We start from the raw sequence: 16,841 nt of genomic DNA on the forward strand, positions 1-16,841 counted from the left end.
CTTCAAGGAGAAATATACATACTTTGAAACTATCTGTTTTACAATATCTTTGGCAAGAATGAAGATCTCACATTATAGCACAATGCTGCACTAGTGTTCTTAGACTCCCATATGAACACAGACTTCAGATTATGTATAATAGCTTCCAAAATTTACACCTGCGACTACATGAATAACTCCCTAAATTAATCAACGCCTGCAGCTAGGTTTAGAGTAGTCATTTGGTTTCCTAAGATTTGCTCCTGTTTTGGAATGTTCTTATCATGGTTTCTAACATGGGACCTGAGACTTTAGAGGAGCCCTATGGGCTTTTCTTGTGAAAGCAAATTAATGATGTGTCTTATTTCTGCAGACCCAGGGAGCAGGCTCCCCACGCTCCTCCCCCAGCCACACCATCAGCAGGCCGATCCCCATGCCCATCCGGTCAGCATCTGCCTGTTCCACACCAACGCATACCCCACAGGACTCCCTCACTGGGGTAGGGGGAGATGTGCAAGAGGCATTTGCACAAAGTAAGTGTTTTCTCCTTTACTGTGTTCTGCTTGTGCCTGCCAAATAGTTCACCAAGATCCACTGAGCAGTAGGCAATTGAGAGGCATCAGAGCCACATTCAAGCATTCATAGGAGTGTCCAGTATTTTTGGCCTCTCGGGGCCATATTCATCATTTACAAAACTTACACCTGAAAATCATACATTCAAGTTACAAATAAACCTCATAATTTCAGTGTGTAGTTCGCAGTTTGGGGTTGTGTCTCATTCACAGCTGTTCTAAGCTGTGTGTGTCCTATAGAATATGGGTTGGACATCTCTGTGAAGGTGCCCTATACCTGGGTAGCAGCCTGGACTATGAATTTTAAAGCTCCTATGGTGCTTTTCCTTGCTTCCCCAATTCTCTCTTCTTTTAGCTTCTGTTGCCCTGCCCTGCTTTTTAGTAAATCTTGGAAGTCTCAGGGCACAAAAACACCTTTATAATGTTTCATGAAAACATAACTTCAATCCATCCTGAGATACTTATTTCATATCATCTTCAAAGGCAAGACTCAGATTAAATAATCCCAGCTCTTTAACTTTGAGATGATGGCAGACAAGTTATCATCTTACAGATTTCTCGTGGAGATGCTCTAAAGAGTTGTGCCTTGGCTTCTGCAGTCAGGGCTACAAGATTAGGGCTGTATAATCAGTGACAAAGAGAGGAGCATTGTCTCAGTTTCTTTTCCCATTGCTAAAGAAATAAAGTTTGACAAAAACAACAGAAGAGATAAAGCATTTATTTTTATGTCACAATCAAATCACAGGAAGTCAAGGCAGCAGGAGCTTGAAGCAATTGGTCACATTGAGTCCACAGTCAGGAAGCAGGCAGTGAATGCACATATACTCGGGTTACTTTATACAGTCTAGGATCCCCTTTCCAAGGAATGGCCCCCACCACAATTAAGATGAGTCTTCCCAAATCAGTTAAAAAAAATCAAGATAATCCCTCATGAACATTCTTGGAGGCTAACTTTAATCTAGATAATTGTTTATAGGTGTGCCTAAAGGTTCATTTCAGGGGTGGCTCTAGGCTCTGTCTCAGGCACCCCAAATCAAGTGATTTTAACCTTTCCATCATTTTACAAGTTTATAGATTTTAAGAAATCTCCCTCTTGCATGCCTTTCCAGTCAGGCATACTCCAGTGCTAGAACTGACCACTACTAATGCATAAGCCCTTCTCAACATTCTCCTGTGTATAAATTCGTGTGTGTTTATAGCTCATAGATAGAGTCTTCTTCTTTCACACAAATTACATTGTGTGTTGCACCTTGATCTACAATTTGCCTTTTCTTTACATTAGAAATCTATTGGTAAAGATATAAGAAAGAAAGGCATTTGACTGACTATTGTAAAGGAAAGAAAAACAAAGACAAAAACCAAATAATATATTCCAAGGAACCATCTCTTGTGTGTGTGCCAATCAGATTTTATAATTCCAGCTAAGCATAAAAATATGGAGCTATTCCCCCCAAACAAGAACAGATGAAGAGAATCAGCAGACAGAAGAAGGAGGAATTGCCAATCAAGGAAAGACGTACAGCTTCTTCCCACTAGTGATTGCAGAAATACATATATTTTAATAAGAATCATCATTTGCCTAGCAGATTTTTACAATTTTTTTTTACATCAGCCATGTCTAAGCATAGTAGCCATGTGTGGAAACAAAGCCTGCCATCCGTCATGTATGGGGATAAAATCCTAACACATTTTACCAGCAAAACTCACAGGCTGTTTTCTTCTGCTATGAAAAACAGGGGCTCCTTGTCGGGGTCCTTCCTTCTAAACATGAATATCATTCAAGAACTACTTAAGTCATTCACAAATTATTTTCTTTTTAAAAATTGTTTAGAAGGGAAAATATCCTTCCTCAAAATCAGATTTTGAATAACCTACCATGTGTTAAATCTCCTGGTGCTTTATATTATGGTTAATGGTTTTACATAGTCTCTTTGATTTAAATATATTTGTTGTTTCATTCATTTAAGGTTACTTTGTAAGAAGTGAAAATGTCATGCTGCCTACAGGAACCCCTAGCCCACAAAATACTCATGCTATGTAACTTTTTTTGTAAGTGGCATCTTCGGAAGTGTGAATACTTTTTTCAATGATATTATAGTAATGAATGTGCTGCTCCATCTCCCCCTTACCTACTCCCACGCAACCTTACAAATACCCATTTAACTCGTAGTGTACCTGATATGTAAGAATAATCTTTTTCTACCATGGACTACCTTCCAACAGTCTAAGTCCAGGTTAAGGTACCAGGCAAGCATCTGCTCGGTATCTTTTTTGGGTTTTTGGTTTTTGGTTTTTTTTTCGAGACAGGGTTTCTCTGTGTAGTCCTGGCTGTCCTGGAACTCACTCTGTAGACCAGGCTGGCCTCGAACTCAGAAATCCACCTGCCTCTGCCTCCCAAGTGCTGGGATTAAAGGTGTGCGCCACCCCTGCCCGGCATCTGCTCGGTATCTTAAAAGCAGAAGCAAAGCGCCTTACCCTCTTTCTACTCTCTGGGAGCATTCAGTACCTGTTATCCCAATGTCAACAACATCTGTCCTGGAAACCCAAGTAGGAGACAGAGCCTGTGCTGCCAGAGGACAGGCTCCAGTGTGCTCAGCTACGTGGTAGTGGCTGGAACCCTAACAGCTGCTTGAAAGGTACAACTGTTCCGGCAAGCCAAGCTTTGCTTCTGTTTGGGTTGTCCTCAGTAGGATGTCCATACCTTCTGATTCACTGGGTGTGTCGAAGCTTGTGCCAGGTCACCATGCCTTATAAAAGCTGACTCCTAATTGGAATAATGAAATTTATGAACTGCCATTATTCTCCAGGTCTTTTTACGTCAAGGCCAGTGTACATTTTTTTTCACCCAGGGGATAAACCAAAGCTCCTGTTCTTGCTGTAGGTTATCAAAGGAGTTGATAGGCAAGCCAGGTGTAAAAGAAAAGCTGTGACATTAAATTATTGCTTCTTCACTGAAGGTTCAAGGAGGAATCTAAGGAATGACCTGCTGGTAGCTGCAGACTCCATCACTAATACTATGTCCTCGCTGGTGAAAGAGCTGAATTCAGGTGCGTTTTGGTGCCCTCTCAGGTGGTCTCAGTACCTCTCATGTATGGGTTTGCTATGGGAGGATCCTTAGGCTAAGGGCCCCTCTTGGAGACTTCTCCTCTCTAGCCCTGAATAAAAGAAAAAATGCTGTATACTAAACTAATTTATAGTTAATTCAGTTCAGTATCAACTTTCACTTTGGAAAAAAAAAAAACTGGCTGGTGTCTGGTGTGCTCATGTTGCTGCATGTGGGACCTGGGGACTTTCTTTTAGAACCCAAGCTTCCTGTGGGGCATGGGCCTTTATTTCTGAGTCACAGCTGCCTAAGTGGTCATTCTGTTCCTTCCACTCCCACTAGAGGTGGCGAGTGAAACAGAAAGTACTGTGGATTCTGAATTTGCAAGAACTCAGTTTGATGATCTGGTTCCATCACCGACCTCTGAGAAGGCTTTTCTAGCCCAAATCCATGCCCGGAAACCTGGGTACATTCACGGTGGAGCTACAAGTACCATACATGGTGACATGTGAGTATCTTGTTCTTGGAAACATTTTCTCAGTTGAGGATCAAGTAGGTAACCTTGAGAAAGTGAAATACCACACACTGAAAGGGTGCAGTTCCCCTTTTGGCCAGAAGAGGCAGAAGAGTGCTGCATTTAAATTTGCTACCGGGGGTCGGTTCTTCTAAAAAATTTCTAGAAAATCATCAGTAACCTAAAACAATTAGTGCTTAATGAAAGCCTAGCTCAACTGAGGCACAGGACATGGAAGGCCCTCAAATAATAATGAAGACTTAATTCCAATAAATGTCCTACAAGTCAAAAACGTATCAGTGCAACTAAGCCATAGTATGTTATATCCTAGCAACACCCCATACTGTAGTGTCAATCAAGCATTAGCCTTCTGACTCATGTGACTGACAGACAACTTTAACGTATTGATGATGTCAAATCACAAAACAGTATCATATTTGTATTGCTAGTGTTGGGGAGAACTAATTCAAAACTCAGAGTACGATCTCTAGTGATTGCATATCATGTTTGTATCATGGTAAGATTAGAAATGAAACTCAAAGTCACAAATCACTTGTAGTAATAAGGGGGAAAGCATTCCTCCAGGTCACATATGCCACTTCAAAAGATCAGTCATCTTGTCTCCTAAATTTACTACATTTTCACCTAAGGGGCAGACATGGTGCTAGAACAACCTGTGGGCAAAATTGAATATAAACACCACATATGCATTGGATAGAAGTCATTAAACACATGGAATCTTTTTATATAGGAACACAGTTTGATTGACTCATTAAATATGAATAAATCTTCCCTTCAGAAACTATTTGCAGAGAGTGTTATCACAAACAGCTTGGGATTCTTTTCTTTTCCTCTATATGAATAAAAGTTATAGGTAGGCAAGGGGTAGCTCCCTAAGCACTGGTGGCCCTGAGTTCCAGAAGCCTGGGGCTGGCTTATGAATTCCAAAGTTTGTGGCTGTAAGCCTTGAGATCTAAAGGCACTACACTTATAGCTCTGGACTTATGTATCAAAGTTTGGTGACTATAGTGACATTCCCTCAGCTTGAAGTCAAGACCCTCAGATTTTTGACCCATGGCAGCTCTCTCAAACTACAGTGCTGGTGGTGTCTGCTAATGCCACTGGCTCTTGGCAGCATCTCATTTCCCATACTTTCAGGTTCTCCACTGTCTGTCTGTCTGTCTGTCTGTCTGTCCATCCTCTCAATATTTCCACCATTTATTCTACTCTTAGTTTTGTACAGCTTCTGCCCTTGGTCATTTTCTGGAACACTTCAGATGCCTCCTGGTGTTCCAGCCAAGAGTTTTGAGCATTGCATCTGTAAGGGTCCATGATTCATGGAAGAATGTTACCCTGGACTCAAGTAGTATGTAAACACAAAGAGTGTTTTATTCTGCAGAAGTACAGCATGAGGAGGTCTCCCATTACCAAGATAAAGAGACAGCCAAGCGAGCTCCCAGGTTCAATTTAAAGCACACTGGAATTCTGAGGTAGATGAGCTTTATCTTACTCTATCTCTAGGCATTCCAGAGATTAGGCTGGAACCTAGGCTTTTTTCTATTAGTAGTTGACTTGCCTGGGCTTGCCCAGTTCTTAGGCGCCTAGTCTCCTTAACTGCCAGTTTTTAATGCCCTTCTCCAACATGGGCCTCCAATCCTTCTTTCTCCAACCTGTCAGTCACCATTTTATTCTTGTTTCCCTCCTTATGCAACCAATGCAGCCCATCCTGCCTATGATGAGGCCATAGTAGGCAAAAGACCACTCAGGAGAATCACTTATTGGGATAATGCCAAAGAGAGATGCCTTCCCGATGATGCTGACAGGAAAGACTGTCTATATACATGCATACACACACACACACACACACACACACACACACACACACACGTATATATCTCACAGCCCTTACTTATGAGCCAATCCCAGGCCTCAAATTGCACCAAGTACATATTTTCTGCTTTCTGCTGAGTCCTGGCACAGGTTGTCCCCCACTCATCCAGATCAAATACTGCTCTGTTGAGCAGAGTGATTTAGTGTTACAGAGATCATAGAGTGGAACCTCCCAAAGCCAGTGGGAGTTGCCTGGTGTGTGTGTGTGACTGGAGCAAGGACTCTACAACAGGAGCTGTGACCCTCACAGCTCCCATAATCTTTGGTTGCTAGGGTAACAAATCGAGTTCCAAACAGACTCCAGAATTACAAGCTGGCCATTTGTCAAATGAAGAGCTGCTTGGCTCCCCACTCAAGACAACAATGGTTAAAAAAAAAAAAAAAGTGTTACCTGGCTGTCACTGGGAGGGCCAAACAGCCTAATCCCAACAGAAGACTGCTTATGGTAAAGACTAGGAATTACCATAACATTCCTATTAGCATGTAAGAAAGTGTGACTCCTAACCCTTAGGAAGAGTTGGCTCTTCTCATCTGTCTCCTTATCTGACTGGGTTAGTGTGATTTGACCAACGCCAACAGCATTGGTGACACTCCCACTCGACTTGCTGTAACTGTCCATCTGCAAAGGAAACCTAGGCTGAACATTGGGAAACTGGCTGAACTAACATTGGAAGAGCACAGCCTGGGAGGGAACAATGCAAGGAGGAGGAGAAGGAAGTGAGGTGACTGGGACAGTGTCAGGTTAAATGTGGTCGAGGGCTGGATGCACTAAAATCCCAACAGAAGGATAAAGCTTAATATGAAAAGTACTTCAAACTAGTCTACAACATAAACTGGCTGTTTTACAGAGCCAGGGAAGAGATCAGCCAGAAGTCCTTCTGGTGCTCTGACTCTCATTCTAAGTAAGGAGTAAAAGACCAGAAGTAACAGAGTTATAAAGAGACCTGTTTTGAAAGCCAGCTGTGAAGCAGAGGCCCATAAGAGCGGAACAAAATAGTTAGACCATCATTTAAGATGGCACGTGTGACTGGTTCTATTTTTAGTTTGCTCTCTTGTCCTTTCCTATAAAAGTTTGAATTGCTTGATATGTTATTCAAAGTAGTAAATTAACTGTCATATTTCTCTCATAAATATATGTATATGTAGTTAACTTTTATTGTTTTACATTTTACAGTAGCAACCTCACACATCTTTGCCCCAATCCGAAAACCCAAGCCTGTGAAAGGCCTCCTCATTTTAAACCTGCTCTCCCTTGGTTGCCACAGACCAGGACCAGCTTCCAGCAAACAATTAGGTGGTGGAAAATGGAGAGTTCATAGAAGCCTCACAGACTCCGTTAGATCTGGCCCTAAACCTCCAAAAGTAATATACCCCATGGATAGAACAGACATGAGCAGTCACATTTAATGTCTACCCCAAACGCTCCTTTTAGAGGGTGTTTTACTCTCAGCACTGCCTAAGAATGTAGCGTTTCAGCCCCACAAACATGGTTTGATTTAGGTGGTGAACCTATATTTATTAGCCCTGTAAGTCCTTTACACCTGGGAGAAATGGGTGGGAATTGTCCTCATTTGTGAATGAAGTCATTCTTATTTGCTTCTTTTATAGTGAAATTGGAAAAATGCAAATGGATTTTCAGATTCAGGGCTAGTAAAAATTTGTAGGGTCAAGAGCTATGGGTGTGGTATTCTAGTCTTAAGTCATTCATATTACAAGACTTACTATACCATAAAGTGTGCTTTCATATATGTGTGTGCTAGCATGTGTTTGTACGTGTGCGCACATGTATATGGTACAACACAAAGAGAGTTAAATCATGCACCCATTTCCTTAACTATTATTTCACTAGAGGGCTCACTCTCCTTTCAGAAAGGAAAAAAATTCTCATGTTGTGAAACTATGTTTCTTGAAAAGACAAATTTGCCTTGTTGAACATTTTAAGGGCTATCATTCCTGTATGCCATATAAAAACATAAATGACCAATGACTTCCTCGCTAGGTTTGATTGAAAGGAAACAGTTTATTTCCAGATAGCTCCAAACTTTAGGCTTTTTCTTTTTATTAAGTTTTCCTTTGAGTCAAAGAAGACGTGAATGTGAACTAGGGGTGCTCAGGGGAAACAGGCAGTGGAAAAAAGCAAAAGCCGCACGGGAATTCAACCTGCTCTTCTTGATTAGGCCTTCACTCCCTCTTGTGTTCTTCCCAGGGTCCCGGAAGATGGGGATCCTTACACGCAACCCGAGGACAGCAACTATGAGAACGAGTCTGTGCGGCAGCTGGAGAACGAGCTGCAGATGGAGGAGTACCTGAAGCAGAAGCTGCAGGATGAGGCCTACCAGGTACAGGGGGCAGCGGCAGCACCGCCCCTCTCCACAGCCCTCCTCAACTTGGCCCTGCCTATTAAATGGGGGCCTTCCTCCCTCTTCCCTCCCTACCTGTCCAGAATATTCTGGAATGCTCAGGCCATGCATCCCAGACACCAGTGTTTTAAATGCCTATTGTAGCTGTCTATTCTTCCAAATTCTCATCTGGAAAGTGAAAGGGGCCTTTGTGACATTGGCAGAATCACGGTGCCTACCAATGCAAACACTTCAGGATTGTGAGGGGGAAGAAAGGTTTTTTTCTCCTAAGTTAAAATATAGGGGCCTGGGGAGATGGTTGAGTGGTTAGAGCACTTGCAGAGAAAGTGTGAAAGACTAGAATTTGGGCCTCCAGAATCCGTTTAAATGTCAGAAAGGCATGGCAGCCCAGCCTTAAACCCAGCAATCAGCTGAGAATTCACAGAACATAGTAATTGTAATCAAGAATAGTATAATTATTACTCTTGCCAAAAGTAGTGAATTTGCCCATGGGGACACCCCTCTGCCTGCTTCTCCACGGATGTGTTGTGGACCTCTGGGGCTCGGGGATGTTTGTCTGGCAGAGACCAGCTGCTCCCAGCCCCAGCAGGTGGTTGTTTTCCTATCTGATATTTTGTCTAATGGCCACACAAGCTTCTCCACAGTCTTAGGTCACCAGTGGACCTCTCCCACTCTGTCAGTGAAGGACAGAGAATCTCTTGCTTCCAAATACTAAAGACTAAGCCTTGGAATGTTCCCAAGCAACAGTGATGCCCAAGTTCACTCAAAGTGCTGCTCAAAATGTGCCTTTAGCCTTTTCAGCAGAGTAACTGCCTTTCAGAAGCAGTGAAAATGTTTTTCAAACCATTTCTAAAATGATGATGATGATGATGAGAAGGATGAGGAGGATGGTGATGAAGAGGATGGTGATGATGATGATGATGATGATGAGGAGGAGGAGGAGGAGGAGGATAATCAGTGTATTGAGCCATGCACCTGTGCTACAAAAATGTTCACGTGATTACAAGGCTGTGGTGAGGCTTTATTCTTTGTGACTTATGTGGCTCACCCATAGAAAGAAAAGAGCCTTGTATGAAGCTGTCAGGGAATCTCTGGGAAATCTAAGGGTTGCTATCCTAAAGGTATGTCATGTTGGTCTACACAGGGAGGAGAGAGACATAGCTAGATCACCAACGGTCTGATTTGGGCTATTGGAGATGCCTGCTGGTCCCTGCTCCTCAAGTGCATCATTAGTTTCTGGGGTTTAGTGACAACAACAACTATAATTGTAGATTTTTTAAGGTGACTTCTCTAGTCTACAACAAATATTAAATTCTTAGTGAATTAATAATTAATAATACATGAGTAAATTAAAGGAGGTTCTATTAATAACAGAATCTAGCTGGAGTTATGCACAATAAATCTCTAAGATTCCTCTCTCTTTACCGCCCCATGCTCAGTGATCTCAAGGAAAGGAGTAGGGAAGGGGCCGTGTGTTCTCACTCAAATGCGTATCCTGGAGTATGGTGGAGTGGTTTTCTTCAAAGGCCATGTAAGCTGGGGGTGACAGGATGGATGGAATGTGTCTGTCACTCTCTGGACTCTCTCTCTCTCCCACTCTGTGCATCTCTGTGCATGGCTTCCAGCCAAGTAATTCACCAGCTTGACTGCCTCACGGACTTGACGTGTCACCTTTCTCGTTTGTGTCCTTTGTCACCCACAGGTCAGCTTGCAAGGTTGAATGCAATACCCTTTTCTCACTCTCCTCTCAAGTAAGTACTCTGCTGTTTGGGAGGAAGCATGGACACTGTAGGCTGACTTGGGATAGTTCTCAGCCTAAGCTCACAGTCACTCTTTCTATGTGATATGGTGTACTCAGTCCCTGCTGCTATCAGAGTAACTCCACAGAACTCATTATACTCCTGTGTAAATCCCCCAGAGATCCATGGAGTTGGCTTTTTACCTGTTGATTAGAGCAGTTGTCACAGAAACTTCCATGGCTCCTGAGATACATCACACTGTTTATGGGTATATCACCAATGGCATCAGAGAAGGAGAAGACCAAGCATCTTTGGATGTCAGCTTCTTAGTCCCCTAAGAACAAATGTGTCCCTTAGCAAGGGATGATGCAACCAAAGAATAAAGTCCCACAGCTTTGTGCTTTGAGGGTGGCTAACTGAAATCCACAGTTCAATGTGATAGAAGTTAAGGCAACATTTGGGTAATTTCATTCCACTCTAAAGATTTACCTCACACTGAGCCACATTCTCAAGTTGATTTTTTTTTTTATCACTGAAAGACTGGCACGTGACTGTCAAGATCACTTGAGTGTCTCGGTCTAAGTCCTGGGCTCTGTATTTTATTAGACCTATTTTTAAGTATGAATCTCACCCAAACTTAGCATAATTCAGATAAATTACCATGCCTTTATGAGTTTCACTTTCCTCTATCCACCATGATATCACACATACCTCACACACAGTAAGTGGACACATGGTATATAGTTTTAAAGAGCTTAAGTACACCATAATTAGCTGTGGACATTCGCGTGTATGCATGGTCCCACTATGTCCCATACTTCCAGATCCCATGCAGTACTAGGGAGCTGCTACAGTCCTCATGGAAGTGTGTGGGCAAAGTTGTTTCAACTTTTACAAACAGGCTAGGACTCAGCTACCGACAATGATGGAGGAACCCACTGTCCCGTAAGTCTAGATGGCTTCTCTAGCTCTAGCTACTGGCCATTTGGTGGTTCCTCCTCACAACCTAAGTTAACACACCTTCTACAGCATCATCCTGGCCTGGCTAGAGGACCCGTCTAGTGCAGTTACATAATCCTTCCCAACTGTGGAATCACATGAGCCTGCAGGGTGGCCAACAATGCCCTCTGCCAACCCTAGTTGCTAAATTTAGGAATAAACATATTCTTCAACAACATTTCAAGTTGTAATGGATCCACGCTAGTACAAACACTGCTCACATCCTCTCTCCAATGCCAGGTTCGCATCGAGTAAGATTGCACTGAGAGGCAGACCTCCTGAGCTATAAGGAGAGATCTTCCAACAACACGCCGTTTGCCCTCCCTTGCATTTGAAATTGTAACCACACATGTTCTCTTAATCCACAGTGACTATAAGTGAAAAAAATTCCCAGGAGCTGATTCTGAAAATATTCACCCCAGTTATAGAAAATCTAGTCCCACAGGAAAGGCCTTCCCTTAATAGCATTTTTTCTCTCTTAGTTCCAACAACTTAACCATTTTTCTTCTGTGTATTCTTTAAACAGTAAGAGCTTGTTCTGAGAAAAACATTTTTTTTAAAGGTAATAAAATGCCCTTAATATAAACCCACATAAAAATTGAGTATCATGTTCTTTCCATACCTAAAAGCCATTTTTTGTTTGTTTGTTTTTCTTGGAAATTTGTCAGTGAAAAATGAAACAGGTGTGCCCTCTATTATTTGCTGCAGAGACACGCAGATGGCATTCCACAGGAGTCGAAGCACAAACCAGCCAGTTGTTAAATCAACTAGTGGGGCAAAATGCATTTAGCATCTTACAGAGGACTATTAAAAATAGTGGCATTTCACCTTTATAGGTCCTTTTATCCTGCTATAATGACCTTAATGAGCTCAATACAATTGCCATTTTAGGACTAGCTATATGATTATTATGTTTTTGTTTGAAGTTTCTGCCCCAAAGCACATGCTGTTCCTACGAAAGGGTCCTGAACCAACTTCATTGGCTTAGCATCAGTCAGCCACTGAGGCAGGGTCCTTCATGAGTAAGGGCAGAACATGGGACCTAAGAAATAAGGCAGACCCTTCCTCTGCTCAAGTTAGGCTATAGGCCTGTTAGCCGCAGAGTGAGTTTAACTCTTGATGAGCCTCAGGTGTACCCCAGGGATCCCTTAACAAGGATGTTCAATGAAGAGAACCCCACAATGTGTCTTCTAGAAGACATACCATATCCAACACATTGGTTTCTAGTTTACATATTGAAGGAAATACAATATGTGTGTGCATGTGTGTGTGTGTGTGTGTGTGTGAGAGAGAGAGAGAGAGAGAGAGAGATAGAGAGAGAGAGAGAGAGAGAGAGAGAGAGAGAGAGAGAGAGGGAGAGAGAGCAGGGGGCTGGGGAGGGTACTCTAAACTATCCCTAATTTAGAAACAGTTTTCACCTGTTTAAAAAAAAATGACACACTCCTTATTCCCAGGCAAGCTATAGTCAGACAAATGAGGAAAGTTACATGCCATCTGGTGGTGAAGAGAGCTGCACACGACAAAGAGGAGGAAGACTGCCACCCGGAAGCAGCCTCACCCTCGCTCGGAGAGAGGAGCCACCACACCCAGCAGCTCCAACAACCCCCTCCCCTAAAGATGTGTTCTGATGCCTGTAGCGCAGCTAGCTTTCTGTTCTAAACTCTGTAGTTCCTAGGTGTGTGTTTTAGAAGGGGGTGGGGGCTTGAGACTTCTGTTCCTAGATAATTTATCAACTCCATCTTCTGTAACATGGCTCATCCCTGGTTCAAAGCAAACACCCACAGGCTGAGAGCCTGCTGCTGTCACACACAGAACAGCAGTATTAACGAGCATTTTAAACCTTTGCACACGATATTGAACCCGTTCAGTTTACAATAACAATACTAATAGTTTATAGCTAGAATTTTCATTTCTGGATTCTTTGAGATTTTAGCAAAGACAGTTTTATTATATACTATACATTTTCCCCCATAGCAACTGGGAGGGGTCGGGGGGGGGGATAACAATCTACAGTAGGATTTGGTTTCTGAGTGTCCGAACTCAAAACCCAGGAGACAAGAAGGGTCCTTGGCCTGCCCATGTCCCCCAAGTCCTTCTGAGAAATGACTTAAACCTACCAACAGGAATAATGGGTTCTTGGGAGATTATTTCCAACTTGGATTGTTTTCCTTCAACATACTCTAATGAATCAGCCATAGAATTTAGTGTAAATACTTTTTCCAAATAGATATCATATTCAAAAAAATGAAAGAGAGACAACATTCAAATGATTATAGAATCTAGTTTTTAAAATCAGCACAGATCTTCTTTAAAAACTGTGAACTATGTTTTGGAATACTCGTTACTAAAGCTGTTTATAAACCACAGGTGCCATAAGATCCCCCAACGGACTACAGTTACCTGCACTCCTCCAGGTCTTGCTCTCCACATTGTATCCTTAGGAAGCATGTCTTACACAGCACTGCTCATTGACAAGTTCCCTCATCAGTAGTCCCGAGGCCTTCAGCTTTAAACGTATGGGCTTAAAGTGCGCTTGCTCCGCTTTTCTTTCTGAATGTTGATTGCCTTACCTGGCCACCTGGTGTTCTGCATGCAGCAGCTGTGTGGGCATGTGAAAGGAGACAGACAAGCTCTCCAGTGTGGTATTGGGATCTCACACTCAGTCGGAAGCTGGTGTGTAAAAGAACTGTCAAAGACAAGAGGATAAGAGCCTGTGGACGGTCCCCTCATTAGAGAGACCTCAAAGGAGCCTCCCTTAGCAATTCTGGGGAAACTGGAAAAGTAATTGGTTGTTTCAAGATATGATGTATAAGAAAAAGAAAAAGCCAGACACCTGCTGGCTGTCTTAAAACTAGAATCCTCTCTGGAATTCCTGTTTTTTCTTCTAAAAGAAAGAAGGGAACATCATTTCAGAACAATGATTTGCTCAGAATGTGTCTGTCAGACCAGCAATGTTAATGTCACCCAAAAGTCTTACCAATGTGAATTCCTAGGCTCCAACCCAGGCCTGCTGACTCATAAACTCTGGGGTCTGGACCTAGTGATCCATGTTTTAATTGGCCCTCCTCACAGTGATGCGTGCTATGAAGTGGAAATCATTGTTCTAGAATAGAGTTGTATAGCAAAGAGTGAAAAGGCCTTTTTCAAGGCTAGGGTGTTACTCAATTGGCCAAGGGTTTGCCAAGCATATGCAAAGCCCTGGGTTCAAACTTTCAGACCTGTGTAAACCTGGCATGGTGACACCTGCCTATGATCTCAGCACTCAGGAGATAAAAGCAAGAAGATTGGGAGTTTGAGGTCATCCTCAGCTACATAGTGAATTTGAGGCCAGCCTGGGATATGATACCCTGTCTTGAAGAACAGGGTGGGGTGGTATTCAGAATAAATAACAAACCTTTTAAGTGGACCTCAGATTTAATTTTGCTCACCAGACTGGCATAAGCCTTCTCCCACCCCACACATCTGGTCCATAATTGAGTGGCTAAGAACTCACTTTCTGACCCCACTGTCTGCAGAGGGGTATTCCTGTTCTTGCCTCTACATTTGGTCAGAAACTATCTCCATGGCTGCCCTCTAAACAAAATCATTTGCCTTGAGGATAGCCGAGGGTATGATTGGCATCAGTAGAGGACCCCATGCTGTCCCTGGGTATTCTTAGTCTATTTTCTTCCAGAAAACCCGCCTTGCAAAATTCCCTGAGCACAGGCTAGCACCAAAGTCCCACAACTGCACAGTTCTCTGATTTCTTTGCACAGGTGGATTTTGTTGTGGGTTCTGTTGGCGTGTCTTAACATTCATCTCTCTCCCCCTGCCCATCATCCTCTGTGAAATCACACCTCTCTAGATGGTGCAGGTGGACCTGGTGCCTCATACTCAGTACTGAAAACCACTACATCCCAGATACCTACATTTCTGTCAGCTCAAATCAGAGTCGCATAGTACTTACATTAAAACTCAGACCCTGCTGGTGGCCCTCCGTTGCTGGCTGGACTGAACTGACCCACGTTGTCTTTTTGGTTTTCTACATTAAAATGTGTGTGTAAGGTTGAACTATTCTACTAAAAACCTTCCCTCATGTCACAGCTTCAATTACCAAGCTGCTCCATCCCATGGTATTGACTCCATCCTACAAAGCCATTACAAGAACTCTCTGGAAACCACTACCAGTGAGCAATTTCTAACTAACCAGCCACCTTTTCTTTCTCTTAGCTCCACGTCAGCACTGAGACCAGACTCAAGCACCCCTGTCCTGTAACCGAGACAAAATGGCATGTGTTGTTTTGGGGTTTTGTGATTGTCGGTGGATTTCTTTCCTTGGCTCTCCAAATTTACTTTTGGGGCCTGGTCTAAATGCAAACCCAGCAGGTTTCGTCCGTCCTGTCCATTCCATTCAACTATATCTTGCAGGGGTTGTTCTTTCTTATTCCACAATGAATTGCACACCCATGTCCATCAGAGCTGATGGCCTACGAATGAGCACTGGTCTAAGGCAGCCAAACCTCCCCCACAGCACTGTGGTCAAGGAGGTGGGTGAAGTCTACTGTATAGGATTCAGGAGCTGGTTGTGGTTTGTCAGGATGGAAGTTGGGGTAAGTTTGATTGGTCAGAGGGAGACGTGTTGTAGACTATGAAGATGGATTATTGGATGATCTATAGCAAGGCAGGGAAGGTTCATTTGTAAGTAGTAATATGAACTGAATTGCATTAAGATTGTGGCCTTTGTGTGATATATACTATGTATTTTCTTATATGCATGAGCCAAACTGTTGCGATATAATTTAGCACTGATGTCTGCTCTTATTTTGACCATCTTCACCCACTGTTATTAGTTCTTGGCTGTTAAACGTAGATAGATATTGTAGATATGGCAGCCTTCGGTTGCTGTGCTCACATTGGTTCGATTCCACACAAGGAGCCACAAGCAACGAACTCCACTGTGTCCTCAGAAGATGGGGCATTTTTCCTTTGAACCAAAAAGAAAAAGAAAAATGTCAGAAGCATTCATTACATCTTGAAGCTAATTAACATAAGACATTGTGACTACTGTAATTTGACCCCATTTGAAATAACCAATTCAGAAACACTAAAGTTCACTATATTCATTGTTATTGTAACAAAACTACTATAGTATGTTGTTTTGTTTTGTTGATATTGCTGTTAAGTATTGTTTTGTGTGTGTGTGTGTGTGTGTGTGTGTGTGTGTGTGTGTGTGTGTACCTCCTGGGGACATGTTATATTTTGAAGTGATTAAACTATTTAATTGTGTGTCTATATTTTGGAATGGAATTATTTCTTCATTAAAAATGTTTTTTAAAACACTATTATCTTAGTGGGGTTTGTTGTTGTTGTTGTTGCTGCTGCTGTTGCTTTTGTTTTTTTGAGACGGTTTCTCTGTGTAGCCCTGGCTGTCTTGGAACTGGTGCCGTGGACCAGACTGGCCTCCAACTCAGAGATCTGCCTCCCCTTGCCTCTCAAATGCTGGAATTAAAGACACGCACCACCACCGCCCCATTATCTTATGCATTTTTATTCCTTAGGGTTTTTATTGGTTATTTTATCTATTTACATTTCAAATGTTATCCCCTTCGCAGTTTCCCCTCCACAAGCCCCCTATCCCATCCTCCCTCCCCCTGCCTCTATGAGGGTGCTCCCCCACCTATCCACCCACTCCTGCCTCATCAGCCTGGAGTTCCCCTATCCTGGGTCATCCATCAAGCCTCCACAAGACCAAGGGGCTCGACCTTC

General features: G+C 42.8%; 1 protein-coding gene across 9 annotated transcripts in view; it reads left to right on the forward strand.

The window, feature by feature from the left end:
* Dtna (dystrobrevin alpha) overlaps nt 1–16,415 on the forward strand; it is a 339,379-nt gene extending 322,964 nt beyond the window's left edge. For 5 of the 9 annotated variants that reach the window (XM_028774821.1, XM_028774825.1, XM_028774822.1 and 2 more), the window contains 6 exons: nt 353–512; nt 3,509–3,598; nt 3,937–4,102; nt 8,205–8,337; nt 10,061–10,109; nt 12,551–16,415. In XM_028774821.1, coding sequence (XP_028630654.1) covers nt 353–512; nt 3,509–3,598; nt 3,937–4,102; nt 8,205–8,337; nt 10,061–10,078 — 567 coding nt within the window. In that variant the 3' untranslated portion in view covers nt 10,079–10,109; nt 12,551–16,415. The remainder of the gene's footprint in view (nt 1–352; nt 513–3,508; nt 3,599–3,936; nt 4,103–8,204; nt 8,338–10,060; nt 10,110–12,550) is intronic. The other 4 variants (XM_028774818.1, XM_028774827.1, XM_028774826.1 and 1 more) reach the window with 2 other exon arrangements.
* Nucleotides 16,416–16,841: the final 426 nt, after the last annotated feature.

This window comes from Grammomys surdaster, unplaced genomic scaffold, assembly GCF_004785775.1.
Source record: "Grammomys surdaster isolate TR1022 unplaced genomic scaffold, NIH_TR_1.0 243, whole genome shotgun sequence".
NCBI classification, from domain to species: Eukaryota; Metazoa; Chordata; class Mammalia; order Rodentia; family Muridae; genus Grammomys; species Grammomys surdaster.